Below are 14,488 nucleotides of genomic sequence, written 5' to 3'. Positions count from 1 at the left end.
AGGTATCTTTCTTGCTTTCTTCTAAGATTTTCTCCATCTTTTCTCAGAAACATTCAATATGTCACCACCGGGTTGGTTGCCGCCTGTCAATTCTCTTCATGAATATAAAGTAATAAAGAAGGCTGCTGCAGATCCCCCTGATTACAATCCATGTCTTTCGATTCATCTATACTCAATCAAGATTATCATCTCCATTGACTACAAGTCGGCTAATGAAAGAAGCATTCAAGGCCTTTACCGTACGTGAGGAACAGCTTGATATTCCCCTGCACTATTTAGCCTCAGAATCAGTCTTCACAGAGAGCGTGATATACGCGCTTACTAGTGATGAAACCTTAATTCCATTCGAAATAGATATCGAACGAACAGCTACTTTTGCTTATGAGTTTGCATGTTGGATGTGGGAAGAATTAAGCAGTATCGATCCTGCAAGCTACAATATTCTGCCTTTTACATTAGCTATCAGAAAAGAAGTTGAAGTCTCAGATGGTAAGCTCAAGGAATGGAATTCTTGGTATGATGACAAGAAGAAGAATGATCCCAATTTCGAGAAGGACTACAAAGAAGCAATCAGCAGGCCGCGAACGATTGAAGAATTAACGTACGAAACAAGCGCAAGGTTTAGAGCAACAAGTCCATCATGTATCAGAAAACTGGAGGTGGTCAGGCTAGGGGAAGATGGTTCAAACAAGTCCCGTCCAATTTGCTTGGAAGACCTGGTTCTGGGATCAGAAGTCACTCGTCTGCATTGCTATCATGTCTTCCATGGAGACTGCATTCGGAAGTGGCTACAAGAGAGTCATATGTGCCCCTTGTGTCGTTCTCAAAATCCTTGTGTCTAGTCAAGATTTATTATATTATTAGCATATATGATTGCAAAGTTTGTTTGTAAAATTGCCACACTTCAAATTAATTTCTGAAATTGTTGGACACGTATATAATATAAGCCTGTTATTTTTTTCTTTTTCATTGTTTTATGGAAATTAATTTCTTGTATGTCATCTTGATGTATATGCTACTACTATGTAGAGCCAGAGTTTTCCGTACTTTATAATTTTTTTTTCTTTCTTTTTTCATACCTAAACTTGGGGGGTCGGAATGTTATAATTTTTTTTTTCAAATGAGTCTTACAAGAGAACAAGGAAAATAGGAGAGATTGGAGAAATTTTATCTTGAATCAACTACATGGTAAGTCTAATAATTGTCCTTTGATCAATGAAAATGCTCCAAATTAGATTGTGGAGCTTACTAATTCTACGTTAAATGCAATCCAAATAAGACTGTAGGGTCCTTATTTGTCTAATTGACAATATTTCATTAATCAAAAACGAACTATGAGATAAAATTTCTCAAGGGTTGAAAGTTCAGTTAGGTATAATATTCTTATTAGTTAAGTTAGGTTTTGAGGACTAATATAGGATTGCAAATTTAATTTGAAAATTTGTCACATTAAGAATTAATTTTTTGAAATTGATGTACATATTATATAATAATGACGTAGATTTTGTGCTAAAAATTAATTGCAGCAGCAGGGTTGCTTCTTCAAACTCATTGACACTTTGCTGTGCATAGGAGAAACAGAAGAGGACAGTAGCCAAAACCACATAGGAGTAGGACTAGCTATTTAAATGTCAAAAATAACATTTTAAAAAAATCCCAAAACCCAATGGGTATGCCAAATTATTCATTTTCCAAAAAAAAAAACTGAGCAAATCCGAATTGCCTAACATAAAGCCATGCATATTAAACAAGAAGAAAAAGAAAGAAACAATCAGGGAAATAGCAACCATCAATCGGATTCAAGATTACAAACTCATAATCCATCTTGGAGTAGGATCAAATTTTGTCTTCTATTTATTGATCCAGAGCCACCTCACAAGCAGAATTGTCTCAATATTCACAGCTCCTCAAGAATATTCACTGATCTTCAATCAACCTGTTCTTTCAAGTCCTCCGAGATGTCTCCATCAAATCCGTTGCCTCCATCCAATTCCCACCATCAGTACCATGTATCAGTAGTAGCATCCCAACTCGAGTTTCCAAGAAACAATCCAACGCTCTTACAACCTATGTTCTTGATCAGTACTAACGTTTTCGCTTACCCTGAAAACTTTTGCAGCAACCAAGAAACTTTTCCAGGCCTGACTAAATACTGTATCTCTCAAAACCTTTTCTCCGTACCATTCTACAAACTAACTTCACCACAATTTGCCAGAGAAACCGTATTGAATCTGCTTGATCAGATGTCTGTTCCCTTTGGATTGAACCAAGTCACCTGGAGACAAAGGCATTTAGATGGCGAATATAAGCTACTGAAGAATGTAGACAATCTGTGCATGAAAATTTCCAACTTTGCTTGTTCCATGAGGCAACAAATATTTAATGCAGGCCATAACATTCTGCCTTTCCAGCTTTCTGTCGTAAAGATGGCTAAAGTCCCAATTTATCAGCTCAAATCAAAGACTTCTTGCAACAGTGAGAATATAGTGGCTCATCCAGATTTTGAGGAGGAGGAGAACCTGGAGGCGATTAGCAGTCCGAGAATCAGTGACGAATTGTTTTATGATGCAAACGCGGAGTTTGATCTGGCTACTGAATCATTCGCTGGAAGTCTTGGAGACAAGTTGATGAACATGACATTAGGCACTCTGACATGAAATTAAGAGGTTTTTTTTAGTCATTTTTTTTTATACAAATTGGAACCTGTATCCAATCAGAATTATCTATATTTCTTGCTTTAGTATTGAATGTGATCCTTATGACTTCAACTTTAGTTGATGCTAGATCAGTTAGTATCCTCAAATTAAATTTTTCTTGTGGAATTAAGTGAAAACACTGAGTCCAATAATAAATGCTATAATCAAGAGCCTAATAATCTCTCCTCAAATCAAGTGATTAAAGATGCTAGATTGATTGAAGTTATGACCATGATAATTCCCCAAATCAGGTCATTGACAATTCTAGGTTGATTGAATATCATGATCATGATTATGGAGATCAATCATGATTATAGATATCAATCAAAGCTTTATAATTTAGCTCAACGTAATTAATTATTTTGATCCAAATCTCCTCAAAGTAAAAGCAAAAAAAAAAAAAAAAACAATGAAGAGATTCAGCAGAAGAGAAACCAAGGATAAAATAGCCAAAACTTAATACGAGTAGGGTTAACCATATACATTCTTTCTTTATATCATCAAATTCAAAAAGTCCTAAAGGGGAAAAAATACAATAACAAAGGAAAAAAGAAACTACCAAACTCATGAACATCTATAGCAACTTCTTTGTTTACAAGAAAGGTATATAATAGAAAACTCAAATTTAAAAAGAAAAATCCCGATTTCTAGAATCTAACGCAACACCATAGAACAAAAAGAAAGAGACAAATTAGGAAGCTACCCATCACCCAATTTGGAGTGGCATCAAAAATTTTCTTTATTCAAGTATTAACAACAGATCCACAGTTTCTTTATGGTAGTGCTCAATGCACACCCAATGTGTGTGCAATCAAAAAATACATAATATTTATGATCATATATTTCAAATAAAATTTTTATTACTGAAGCAAACTTTAATTTTTTAAATCTTTTTGATAAAATAATTTTATATTGACAGTTATAATACTTAGGGGTAGTTATGTTAAAAACATCTACTTAAATAGTTAAAAGTAAAAAATAGTCATAGAGGGTTATAGATAGTTAAAATAAAAGTAATTTTTATAAGGACCAAAAAGGAAGTTCATAACAGGATAATAAATGTTAACCCCAAGTTAACCCCAAATCCTTTATCAAGAATTTATTATAGTATAGATAAGTGTTAACAGGTCGCAAGTTCGACTCTTGCATCTGATGTCTTGAAAAGCTCTGGATCAGGCCTTCACATCCAAGTAAGAGTTGGACTCTGTGAGCGCTCTCCGAGCCAAATCCGAATTAGTTTTACTAAATGTGGGGATACCGAATGCTCAAAAACACACACACACACACCACGAACACAAGCATTTGTGTCTCAGTTTATCAACTCGTCATCAATCCACCTTCTTTTCTTCCAGGCCCTTCCTGGATGGAATCCAGTGGAAATTCGAAGTGTCCTTTGAGTTTGTCAACTCAGTGTCCGATGTGTTCCGTGTACGATGAGTACCATGTATCAGTGGTAGCATCACAGCTGCAAGAACCAACAAAGGCTGCAGGGCAGCAACCTTTGTTTGTGATCGATACTGGTGTATTTGACGCTTCTTACAGTGATAACAATCAAAACCAAGCAAGTTTATAGTGCCCGCCGGTGGTCGATGGTAAATCGTTCACCATGCCAAGCTATAAACTAAAGAAACCGTATCAAAGTTGCTGGACAAGATGCATATTCCCTTTGAACTGAAGGAAGTTTTCTGGCAAGAAAAGCATTTAGGAGATGAAATTGAGCCACCACAGAAAGTAGACGATTTGTGTACCAAGATTGCCAGCTTTGCTTGTTCTGTGGTGCAATAACCGTATAATGCTGGCCATAATTTCTGCTTTTCAACTTAAAAAATCACAAAGATGGCTAAAGTCCCAAAATCAGAGTAATCTGCCAAATCCATAGTGTTTTGGACCACATTGAAGTCTTTGAATGCTTATATATAACTAAATAAAAGCTACATTTGGTCACATTGGAACACTAGGGACTGATTTGATTATTGTTGAGATTACATTTGTTTTGGCCGAAGCATAGAGGACAAATTTAATCCAATCATTGAACTTTGAGGACTAAAAGTGAATTTTTCCCTACAAGAAAAGGACCAAACTGAAAGAAAATAAAAAAAATAAATCAAAGATGCAGAGAATTTAATTTGAATTCACTAAATCATAAAGGAAGCATTTCTATGTATGTGCTCGTCAACAGTAGTCACAAACAGATTTGGGGCTTTGCTTATATGGTTGTTCATAGTCTACAAGAAGATTGAGCCACATTCAAGAGGATTTTTCTATTAAAAAGAAGGGGAAAAAAACAAACAAGAACTGCTAAATAAAGAATACTTCAGAGCCACTGTCCCCCCAATGAATGTATTTAGCTAAATAATTTGTTGGATTTCTTTATTTCACTTTCAATGTATCTTATTTAACCCCAAAAAAAATGTCATGTTGACACAAGTAATTTGGGATCAAATGAAGAGTTGAAGTAACATAGATGTAAATATCATAGTTAATGATGAAAATCCAATCTTATTTTTTACAACGGATTGAAGTAAAATTTTCTTTATATGTAATTTCATGTGCTACCTTATTCAACATTTTTCGATTTAGTATATTGCATTTACGCCACAGTTTTGGCAAAAATTATCAAATAAAAAAATGAAAAGTTGAATAATGAATTAAAACCTAAAATTAATAAAATACAAAAATGAAGACGAATCAAGCTTTAGAGCCTAGTGAATATTTCATTAAACTCAATTTGAGCTTAAATTTTGAAATTTATATCATTTCAAACTCGAATCGAAACCCAACTTTAAAACTTCAAATCATATACAATATTACTTTTTTGGGTTTAGATTCAATACATTTCATTTACCACCTTCCACAAGTACTCACTTCTTGAATTTTTGAAAAGAAACAAGAACAAAATAAATAATAAGATAACTAAGGGATCAAAGTGAATCAAACCAATACTGGATTGGACTGCTAATATTTTGTTAAAGAACTGGACTGAATGGTAATTCTCGCAAAAGTGAAAAAGAGGCGACTTTATAGTTCTTTTCTCTTTACAGTTTGAGAAGTAGCCACTTTATACTTTTGTTACTATTTCTCCAAAAGAAAAAGTGGCAACAACAATTATTCTGCCAAGCGGTTAAAGCCAGAAGTTATGGATGAAGATGAATTTTCTTTCAATGACTTTTCTTACCTTCATCTTCACTGCCCATCACCACAGCCACCTTTCCTCTATGTACAGTTATTCCCAATTTTTTGTGTTGTACACCTTTATTGCTACAGGTGTTGGCAAAAACAGAAAGGTAAAAAAAAATTTTAGGCTGACAAATGGGCTCTGAAATTCTCAAGCTCAGACTCCTCCTCCTTGCCTGGTTTCATCTCAAATCTCGACCAAGTAAGCTCCGAGCTCCAGAATTAACTGAATTCAATAGGGCCCTTTCTTTCTTGATCTTAATTTTTGTTACTCTAGCATTTATTAGTTCCCATTGCTTTTGACTGTAAGTTCCTTGAATTATAGGCCTCTGAATTGCAATCATTGGTAGTTTTTCAATAACTTGTGTGCTTGTATACGTTTGATTGGGTTAATTTGATAGCGTGAGAGTGTCTGTGTGTGTGTGTGTGCGTCTTTTTTTTTTTTCTTTGTGCAATGCAGAATTCTAATGGTCTTGATTTTGGATTCTTGAAATGCATTTCTTTTTTGGTATATCATGAGATGAGGAAAATGATAGTCTTCGAAAAAAATGGAAGGACAATGTCAAATATGCTGTTATGAAACTTACAGTGGCAATTGAACTTAGTCAACTAATTAATTTTGTTAAATTTTCTGTGGTTTTGGACGGTAGTCCTATGGCAAGCTATTCAGTTAGTAATGAGGTTGGTTTAAAATTACGGATCATGTTAGGTTACTACAAAACGAACAAGTTAAAGAATTATAACTTTCTTAGGAAGCAATGTTGAATACTTCATATTGTAATGCCAAGCATTGATACGCAAATGTGGAGTCTCAAAAAGCTAGTAGTATACAGGTATAATAACAGCATATTTGGCAACACGGGGAAAGGTGGTTTTGATTTTAATAATTTATGCAGTATGGCATAATGTGGTAGGTCCATTTTGTATTCATCTTGATGTCTTACTGATTTTTGTGATTTATCTCTCTGCTGAAATAAATTCTTTTTCTGATTTTTCGGCTTCAGTATATTTTGTTAAGTGCTTCTCCCACAAGGACTTAAAGAAGGCAACTGACGGATTCAAGAGGATCCAAGATAGCTCTATCAATGGAACTACTTATAGAGCTAAGTTCCACAATGGACATATTGCTGTGGTTAAAGAAATTAGAATGTTTGATAATCTTGATGATGATGCGTTCTGTAGAAAAGTGCAACTCCTCAGCCGCCTGCATCATCGTCACATTGCTTCACTAAGTGGATATTCCGCTGGAAATAAGAGGTTTTAATGGCTTGCTTTGTTCTGATTTATTCGTCTTATCCTGTTTTTTGAGTTGATGGGATGCAATAGTTTTTCATTCATAGAGGAATGTGCATATTTCTGACATAGGATGAGTTTCATGTCTCTGGTTACTGCAGTATAAACAGTACAGATGCAGCAATCAAGACCTCTGCCTTAATTTTGTTTTTACTGTCATTCTTATCATTGTTCTTAGTCAATATTGCCTTTTTCAACATTTACCTTGGTTGTGAGGCTTCCTAACAACATGAAATTGGGCCAAATAACTCGGTAATCAGGGGGCCAATCAGCAAATTTCGATTTTGAACCATGTAAGGTCTTCTAATGGAGAAACATAACTTGTTCTGCTTAAAATAGAGTCATAGAGTGGCAATTATCATCTAAAAAGTTTGGTGTAAGTCTTCGCTGTATGTGTGAATGCAGAACAATGCAATTATGTTCTGTAACTTGTATTATTAGCGGAGTTGACAATAATCTGCTTAATTGTCCTCATATTTGAGTCTTATAAATGTAAGGGACATAATTTATATATTAAAAAAAATCTAGCACTCCTGACCATTAATTATTTTGTTATCACTTATATTGAAAGAAGCTACTCTAGATACATGTTCCCTTTCGATTTAACCATTTTATTGGATTCTTATTTGTGATTTTGAGACAATTATGGGTGAATATCCAGAATAGAAGTTAAACTTTCATCTGCACTCTGTCCATGTGTGGCATGATTCTTCTTGTTTTTCTCTCCCATTATGGGATAGCTATAGGTGGTTAGGGATTCAAATGGTCGGGGCTCATGAATTTTGGCACTTTTCCAAAACATAGTGTTGCTGTTCTGCCTTCACAAGCTATCCTGGATAACTTTTGCAATGTGTTGCTGGCTACCTATCATTCCCTTGTTGAGTTAATATCTCTATCTCCTGCCACTTCCCTATTCTGTCTCTAGAACCCTATTGACTTGATCATAATTATGTCTACTTCACTTTATTAATTGGTACTTGCAAAATCTGGTCACCTTAAAACTGCATATTTTATGGTGCAGCAATTTGTAAGTGTGATTGAATCAAGAAATCTCACCTTAACTGCAACCAGTCAAATTGATAATTATTTCAACAGATGTCCACTCTATCATTCATAGAAATGGCCTTTTTTTTATGCTAACATTACAAACGAGGTCGCATAAACAACCTAATTTCTTCAAGCCAGATAGTTAATCACTATCTAAAAAAAAAAAAAGTTAAATTTGCAGATATCCCACAAGAATCCTTGTTACAATTGTTGATATGTTTATCGGGGGTTTTATAGATAAAAAAACATATGTGGAATAAGACTTATCCATAATGGCATGTCTAAGATATATTCTCATAGCTATAGGAATCAAAAAAGAAAGCAGTTTCAATCTAAAGAATATTGACTTGCTTGGTGTTTGTCTATGTATCTCCTAGAAGCAGATTTTTCATCTTTGCACGAGAATTATGCAAATATTCTGCTATCACAACACTACTAACTTTGTACTATAAGATTACTACCAGACTTGCAACTGTCTTGACAACTGAAAATAGTTGTTACTTGTGCATTTTAGGTTTTTGGTGTATGAACATTTGGAGAAAGGAAGCCTGAAGGATTATCTTTCAGGTAATTTCCTGCAGAGTAGCAGAACCTACTTGTGTCTCAGGAGATTTGTTATGTAGTTCCTAATTTAGCACTTTCCTTCATGTAGATCCTCTCAAGACTCCATTGAATTGGAGAACACGGCTTCAAATAGCCATTGGTATTGCTTCTGCACTGGTGAGTTCTGAAGTTGGCTTTTTCTGTGTGGCTTATCAGGATGATATAACCATATCCTCTTTCACCTGTTTCTATTTTATACTGCTCTGAAAAAAACAACAGAATTATACTCTGACATACATAGGTAATGCATTAGAGAATCCAAAATGTTTTGAGCTGTGCTTATTATAACTGAGGACTTATTAGCATTTAATATGATTAAATCGATGCACTTCTTACTCGTGTTCTGACAAAATCAATTCACTATCATCATGTAGTCTGCTTATCAGCCTAGCATCTGTTCACAATTTGATAGGAATTGTACCTGGTATATGATCATTTTCTTACCAGTTACCTGTATGCATGTCATGCACGCTAAAGCTAGAAATACCATGGGCTCTCCAACTGTATCCTAAGACTAACCGATGATTAATTAAAATTATAGCACAAAATACAGATCACTAACATAAGCACAGGAAAAATGAACAGGGAAATCAACTGTATTGAGTCAGCTTGAGTTTTTTTTTTTTTTTTGGAAGTACCTCCCAATGAAGCAGCACCTGTTCTACAATAAATTCTCCATAGTTTTACAATTAATCAATCTTTAGTAGAAATGAATTCACTTGCACGGTTGTGATCAACTCATAACAGCATCTTTTGCTCTTGTTTTTCTTTTATAGGAATATCTGCATTTCTTCTGTGATCCACCAATATACCATGTTTCCATCAATTCAAGTACAGTCATGTTGGATGACAATTTCAGTCCCAAGGTACAGGTTACTTTTTCTCAACATGGGAATCTAAGCACATCAGTGGATGATTTTTTTCTTTTCACATTTCCATATCACCTGACTGACCTGATCAAAGAGATTGGGGAAATTAAACCAGTCATCATGCTGCTGTCTTTGCCAGAAGGCATTAATTTTGCAACATGTCAGTTCTAACTACCTGCATTCTTCAATGTCAAAAGCTCATACATACCAGTAAATTTTTTTTCTACAGCTTTGTGATGTTGGCCTTCCGTCTTCTGCGGGAAGTCACAAAACACTGCCAAACACTTCAGAAAGAGGTATGACCTTGTCTTTCACGTCACATAATCCATACCAGTGGTCTTAGTGAGTGCTCTTCTGCTTATCTTGCAGAACGTTGCGATAAGAGTTGCAATGACTCAATCTTTCAGCTTGGCTTGCTGATCCTTGAGCTAATCACTGGTCAGTCCTCAGATAATGGAGGAGTTGACTTAGTCCAATGGGTTCAAGAATCTCGCCTTCCAACATCCATCAGTATGATGATAGATCCAGACCTTGGAAACAGTTATAATTCCAGGGAGCTTAGAAGCCTTTTAGCCGTAGCAAGATTGTGTATTGAATCTGTAAATAAACCATCCAAGTGCTCTTCGCAGATACTACTACGATATCTTACCACAAAGTAGCCCCAGCCAAAACTTCTTTTTTGATGAGTGAGCTTGTAAAGCAATCAGCGGTCATCATCACTGTTATTGTTTCCCGTAAACCACACTTTATAGCAATTTTTGTTTTGACTTCTCTCTTTTTCCTTCGTTTTTCTTTCCATTTCTTTCTTTTTAATTGCAATAAGAAAGAAGTCAATTACTTTTCTTTTGCACTTTTCTCCTCCGTCTCATCTGCCTGCCTTCCACACCAATATAAAACAGGGCTTGCTCATCTGCAGTTAATGGAATTGTGCTGGTCTACCATTAATGTTAATGATGTAATGAATTCAGGAGATATTCCATGATATTTCAACACCCTTTTCTCCTCCGTCTTATCTGCCTGCCTTCCACACCAATATAAAACAGGGCTTGCTCATCTGCAGTTAATGGAATTGTGCTGGTCTACCATTAATGTTAATGATGTAATGAATTCAGGAGATATTCCATGATATTTCAACACCCTTTTCTCAAAGGTTAGATCAACACATTTAGTAAAGGAAATCTTGCACCAATAACAGTTCAGTTTCTTTCGTCAGTAGAAAGATTTTGTAAAATCAGTGTGCAAAAACATAGTACTTTTCTAGACCAGGGGAACTACTACTACTGATCTTTTCTGCCAAAAGCCCAATTGTTTCTCCCCAAGAAAAAGGGGAAAAAAAAGAAAGCAAGAGGAGCAAATTGTGCCAAGTAAATTCTCTCCTTCAAGATCAACAACTGCAGACAAAACTAGATTAATCTGCCAAAGCAAATACATGAACAGCAACTCTTATAAGCTCATGGCATTTGAGAAAGTAGAAAATCATCTCGTCCTAAAAATCTTCAAGGGATCACTGTTGAGCACATTGCACTCTCTGAGCTCCACCACCATGCATGTCATCATCTTCCTCGTAAGCCTCTTGCTGAGCAGCTTGCTTCCTCCTCATCTCCTCCTCAATGTTGACATCATGCAATGTTGTCTCCTCACACTCATCTAGCTCCATGTCAGTCAACTGTGATTGTGGCTTTGGAGGAAGGATTCCTTCCAAAGCCTTCACCTGGTCGGGGCTCAAAGAGTCCGGGAACTCTACAGTGAAATGAATATACATTTTACCCCGCATAAATGGCCTCTGGTACATTGTCATCCCTTCATCATCGATTGCCTTGAATTGATCTGCAAGTTTGTGCACAATGTATAATTCGCATGTCAAATACATGGTAAACTCTAATCAGAAAATAGGTGCAATTGATTAAATAGCGTGAAAGAATATACTGACCAGGCTTAATAACTTCTCCTGGCTTTGATTTTATAAGAAGTTGCCTTCCATCCAGGTGCGTCAAGATGAACTGGAAGCCGCAGAGTGCCTCAGAGAGAGACAAAGTATGCTCGACAAAAAGATCATCATGTTTTCTCTTGAACTTTGGATGCTCTTTCTGCTGGACAACAAACACTATATCCCCAGTGGCAGTGTCGGGCTGGACAGAAGCAATATTAAGTCAGAATAATATAATAAAGTTCTCAAAACTTCAACTGTTTCAGAAAGTTGTCACAATGCACCACTTCTTACCGCTTCATCTGCCTCTCCAGGGAAAGTAATCTTCTGGCCATTTTGCATGCCCTTCTCCACATGAACTTCCAAGACTTTCTTCTCTGGGACAACTTTTTCACCTTTACATTGTGGACAGCGGTCCTTGTCATTGATACTCTCTCCAGTTCCTTTGCATTCATTGCAAGGATGCTGCATTTGCTGGATCATTCCAGGACCAAGCTGTCTAATTGTCACCTTCATACCAGTACCTTGACAACCGGAACACTTTGTTGAAGCTCCAGATTTTGATCCTTTTCTGCACAGACAACCACATATCAGCAAGAATTGACAAATCAAAATCAAAAAAAAAAGCCAATCAAAACTTCTAATGAAAACTCGATTTAAATGCAGCGGTAAATACTTACCCACTACACTTTGAACAAATAACATTCCGGGACAGAGAGAGCTTCTTGGTTGTACCACTGTACAGATCTTCCAACGACACCTTCAATGGATGAACTACATCCTCACCCCTCCTCTGTCTTCGTCCCCTACTGCTACCTGTTCACAAACAAGTACAGTACCCCCACTGTTAAAATCTGACCGACCAAAACTAAAGATCCAATCTCCACGCATTATTCCAAATGGATTTTAAATCCACCAAACTAACAAATGGTCTAGGATAAGCAAACATTTTTCTTTTGGCAATATGAACGTCTCACCTCTACTAAATGGATCTGAATTAAAGAAAGTTTGGAAGATGTCAAATGGATCATGCATGCCTCCACCACCACCCATTCCCTCCTTGAGGGCATCTTCACCATACTGATCATAAATCTCCCTCTTTTCTGGGTCACTCAAGACCTCATAAGCATGAGCTAGCTCCTTAAACTGAAAGGAAAATGCCAATTTATGTTCATTAGTCTTCCGCAACAGCTCACAGTTAGATAATTCTCAAAGGACATTAAATCTTACGCTAATGCCATGACTCTATAGCAAAGCAAGTAATTGGAGACAGCAAATTCACAATCATCTCATAATATTACCCTTCAAATATACAAAGATAAGTTCCAACAGGCCAGCACGGATACATTATTAAGTCCCCTTAATCCAATTGATTATCTTATTCACCTACATTGACCACACTCCCAATGAAAGCTTGCAATCCTACACATCCCCCTCCCAAGTTCTAGAACAACCCGCCCCCTTTTTTTTCTTCCAGCTTCCCAAAGAATAGGACGAAAAATGCAACTATTCACGAGTTTTAAACCTCCTTTCCCCTGTCTTTTTGGTGCAAAAACAGGCCGGATAGTTATTGTCAAATACTAACTTCCACCCTGTGGAAAAGTTCGACAATCAAGCCATGAACACCATTGGGAACAACTTCAAGACGCCCTACAAGAGACTGCCCATTCACAACATTGGCTAATCCGATATAAAATCAATGTGCATAATTTCAACCCTAAATCACCTAAACAACTAGAGTGACAATCAGCAAAAATATAGCCTACCAGCAAATATCCTCTTTTTTCTTCCTTAAATATCTTATGTTCTCACGAAATATTCTTTCAATCAAACAGAACCAATTAGACCTATATTGTGTAAACCCGTTTCTATAACATCGGAAAATAAAACTATCCAAACTGACAACCCGAGCTCGATGTATACCTCAAAAATCCAAGAAAATAACAAATTGTGGAACGTGAGCTCAAACTTATTTGGCATGAATTGAACAAAATGATTAAAGTAATAAACAGGAAAGTACATTACAGAGGGCGTGTTCCCGATCAATCACAACACAAATCAAAAGCTTCATTGCTTCTCATTACACTATCATAGGACTTGTCTTAACAACTATAATCCTTTCGAAATTCCCACATCAAATCAGATCACAAGACCCTTTTTATCCTCAAAATTCTAATAACAAGAGAACGCAAATTCAAGCAAAATAATTTTTTAAAAAAAATCTCAAACTAAATTTAACCAAAAAATACTCCTAACAAATCAAACCCTTTTCTCAAGATCAAGATCCCAGATTGTTCCAAAAAGAAAAGGGTACCTTCTCAGGGTCGCCGCCCTTATCAGGATGGTTCTTGATGGCGGCTTTCTTGTAAGCTTTCTTAAGATCTTCAGGAGAAGCATTCTTCGACACCCCTAATATCTCATAGTACCGCGTATTATCACTTTTCTTAGGCGCCCTCCCAAACATCTTCGCTTGTGATTTACGACGATTTTCGACTTTTTCAGAGAGCTGAAGAGAAAAGGGCAACGAAGGCTAGAAACAGCGACAAGATTCTCAGAGACAATTCCTAGGACATCTGAGGAGCTATTTAAATATACTTTTGGAAAGACGCTTGAACGGCTGAGATTTTAATCCCAAATACCAATTGGAGATGAATTTGGGCCGTTGGATTAAGAAATATGCTTTGTGTTCGGGAAAAATTGAGAAGGGTCTAGAATACTCTCCGTCTTTTGATGAAAGACTAGTGGCCGTTGGATGGGTGATGGCCGGTGGAGATTGTAATTCCAGAGGGTTCTGTGGAGAAGGCGTTGAGTAGTTTCCATATTAGTTTCGCGTTTTTGGGAGTGGCAAATGCCCGGTCAAAAGTCGCGTTTGGTGGGAA

At 36.3% G+C, this 14,488-nt stretch overlaps 3 protein-coding genes across 4 annotated transcripts; 2 read left to right on the top strand and 1 right to left on the bottom strand.

Annotated features, from left to right (window-relative positions):
• The first annotated feature begins 212 nt into the window (after positions 1-212).
• LOC113772730 (E3 ubiquitin-protein ligase RNF181-like) lies at positions 213-842 on the top strand. The gene has a single exon (XM_027317255.1). The coding sequence runs from the start codon at positions 213-215 to the stop codon at positions 840-842; it is 630 nt and encodes a 209-aa protein (XP_027173056.1).
• Positions 843-5,859: 5,017 nt separating this feature from the next.
• LOC113779834 (probable receptor-like protein kinase At1g49730) lies at positions 5,860-10,453 on the top strand. 2 transcript variants are annotated; one of them, XM_027325583.1, is made up of 7 exons: positions 5,860-6,072; positions 6,875-7,127; positions 8,725-8,777; positions 8,863-8,930; positions 9,590-9,679; positions 9,912-9,978; positions 10,052-10,453. In XM_027325583.1, the coding sequence occupies exons 1-7, from the start codon at positions 6,006-6,008 to the stop codon at positions 10,339-10,341; spliced, it is 888 nt and encodes a 295-aa protein (XP_027181384.1). In that variant the 5' UTR covers positions 5,860-6,005; the 3' UTR covers positions 10,342-10,453. The 2 variants fall into 2 exon arrangements, with proteins under 2 accessions (XP_027181384.1, XP_027181376.1); XM_027325575.1 differs by having other exon boundaries at positions 6,869-7,127.
• A 352-nt stretch (positions 10,454-10,805) lies between these two features.
• On the bottom strand, positions 10,806-14,175 carry LOC113779823 (dnaJ protein homolog ANJ1). The gene is made up of 6 exons (XM_027325563.1): positions 13,924-14,175; positions 12,587-12,755; positions 12,290-12,425; positions 11,904-12,180; positions 11,613-11,811; positions 10,806-11,509 (listed from the first exon to the last, which is right to left on the bottom strand). Exons 1-6 carry the CDS (start codon positions 14,071-14,073, stop codon positions 11,187-11,189), a joined length of 1,254 nt encoding a protein of 417 aa, XP_027181364.1. The 5' UTR covers positions 14,074-14,175; the 3' UTR covers positions 10,806-11,186.
• Positions 14,176-14,488: the final 313 nt, after the last annotated feature.

Source organism: Coffea eugenioides, chromosome 1, assembly GCF_003713205.1.
Source record: "Coffea eugenioides isolate CCC68of chromosome 1, Ceug_1.0, whole genome shotgun sequence".
Taxonomy (NCBI): domain Eukaryota; kingdom Viridiplantae; phylum Streptophyta; class Magnoliopsida; order Gentianales; family Rubiaceae; genus Coffea; species Coffea eugenioides.
Note: the sequence above shows the minus strand (reverse complement) of the source record. Positions and strands in the feature narration are given on the sequence as shown.

Coding starts and splice junctions, on each gene's coding strand:
- LOC113772730 (XM_027317255.1), top strand. CDS start 213: ATGAAAGAAGCATTCAAGGCCTTTACCGTACGTGAGGAACAGCTTGAT.
- LOC113779834 (XM_027325575.1), top strand. CDS start 6,006: ATGGGCTCTGAAATTCTCAAGCTCAGACTCCTCCTCCTTGCCTGGTTT. Junction 6,073..6,868: donor TCATCTCAAATCTCGACCAA/GTAAGCTCCGAG, acceptor CTGATTTTTCGG/CTTCAGTATATTTTGTTAAG. Junction 9,979..10,051: donor GCCAAACACTTCAGAAAGAG/GTATGACCTTGT, acceptor CTTATCTTGCAG/AACGTTGCGATAAGAGTTGC.
- LOC113779823 (XM_027325563.1), bottom strand. CDS start 14,073: ATGTTTGGGAGGGCGCCTAAGAAAAGTGATAATACGCGGTACTATGAG. Junction 12,426..12,586: donor TTCAGATCCATTTAGTAGAG/GTGAGACGTTCA, acceptor GTTTGTGAACAG/GTAGCAGTAGGGGACGAAGA. Junction 12,181..12,289: donor ATTTGTTCAAAGTGTAGTGG/GTAAGTATTTAC, acceptor TTGTCTGTGCAG/AAAAGGATCAAAATCTGGAG.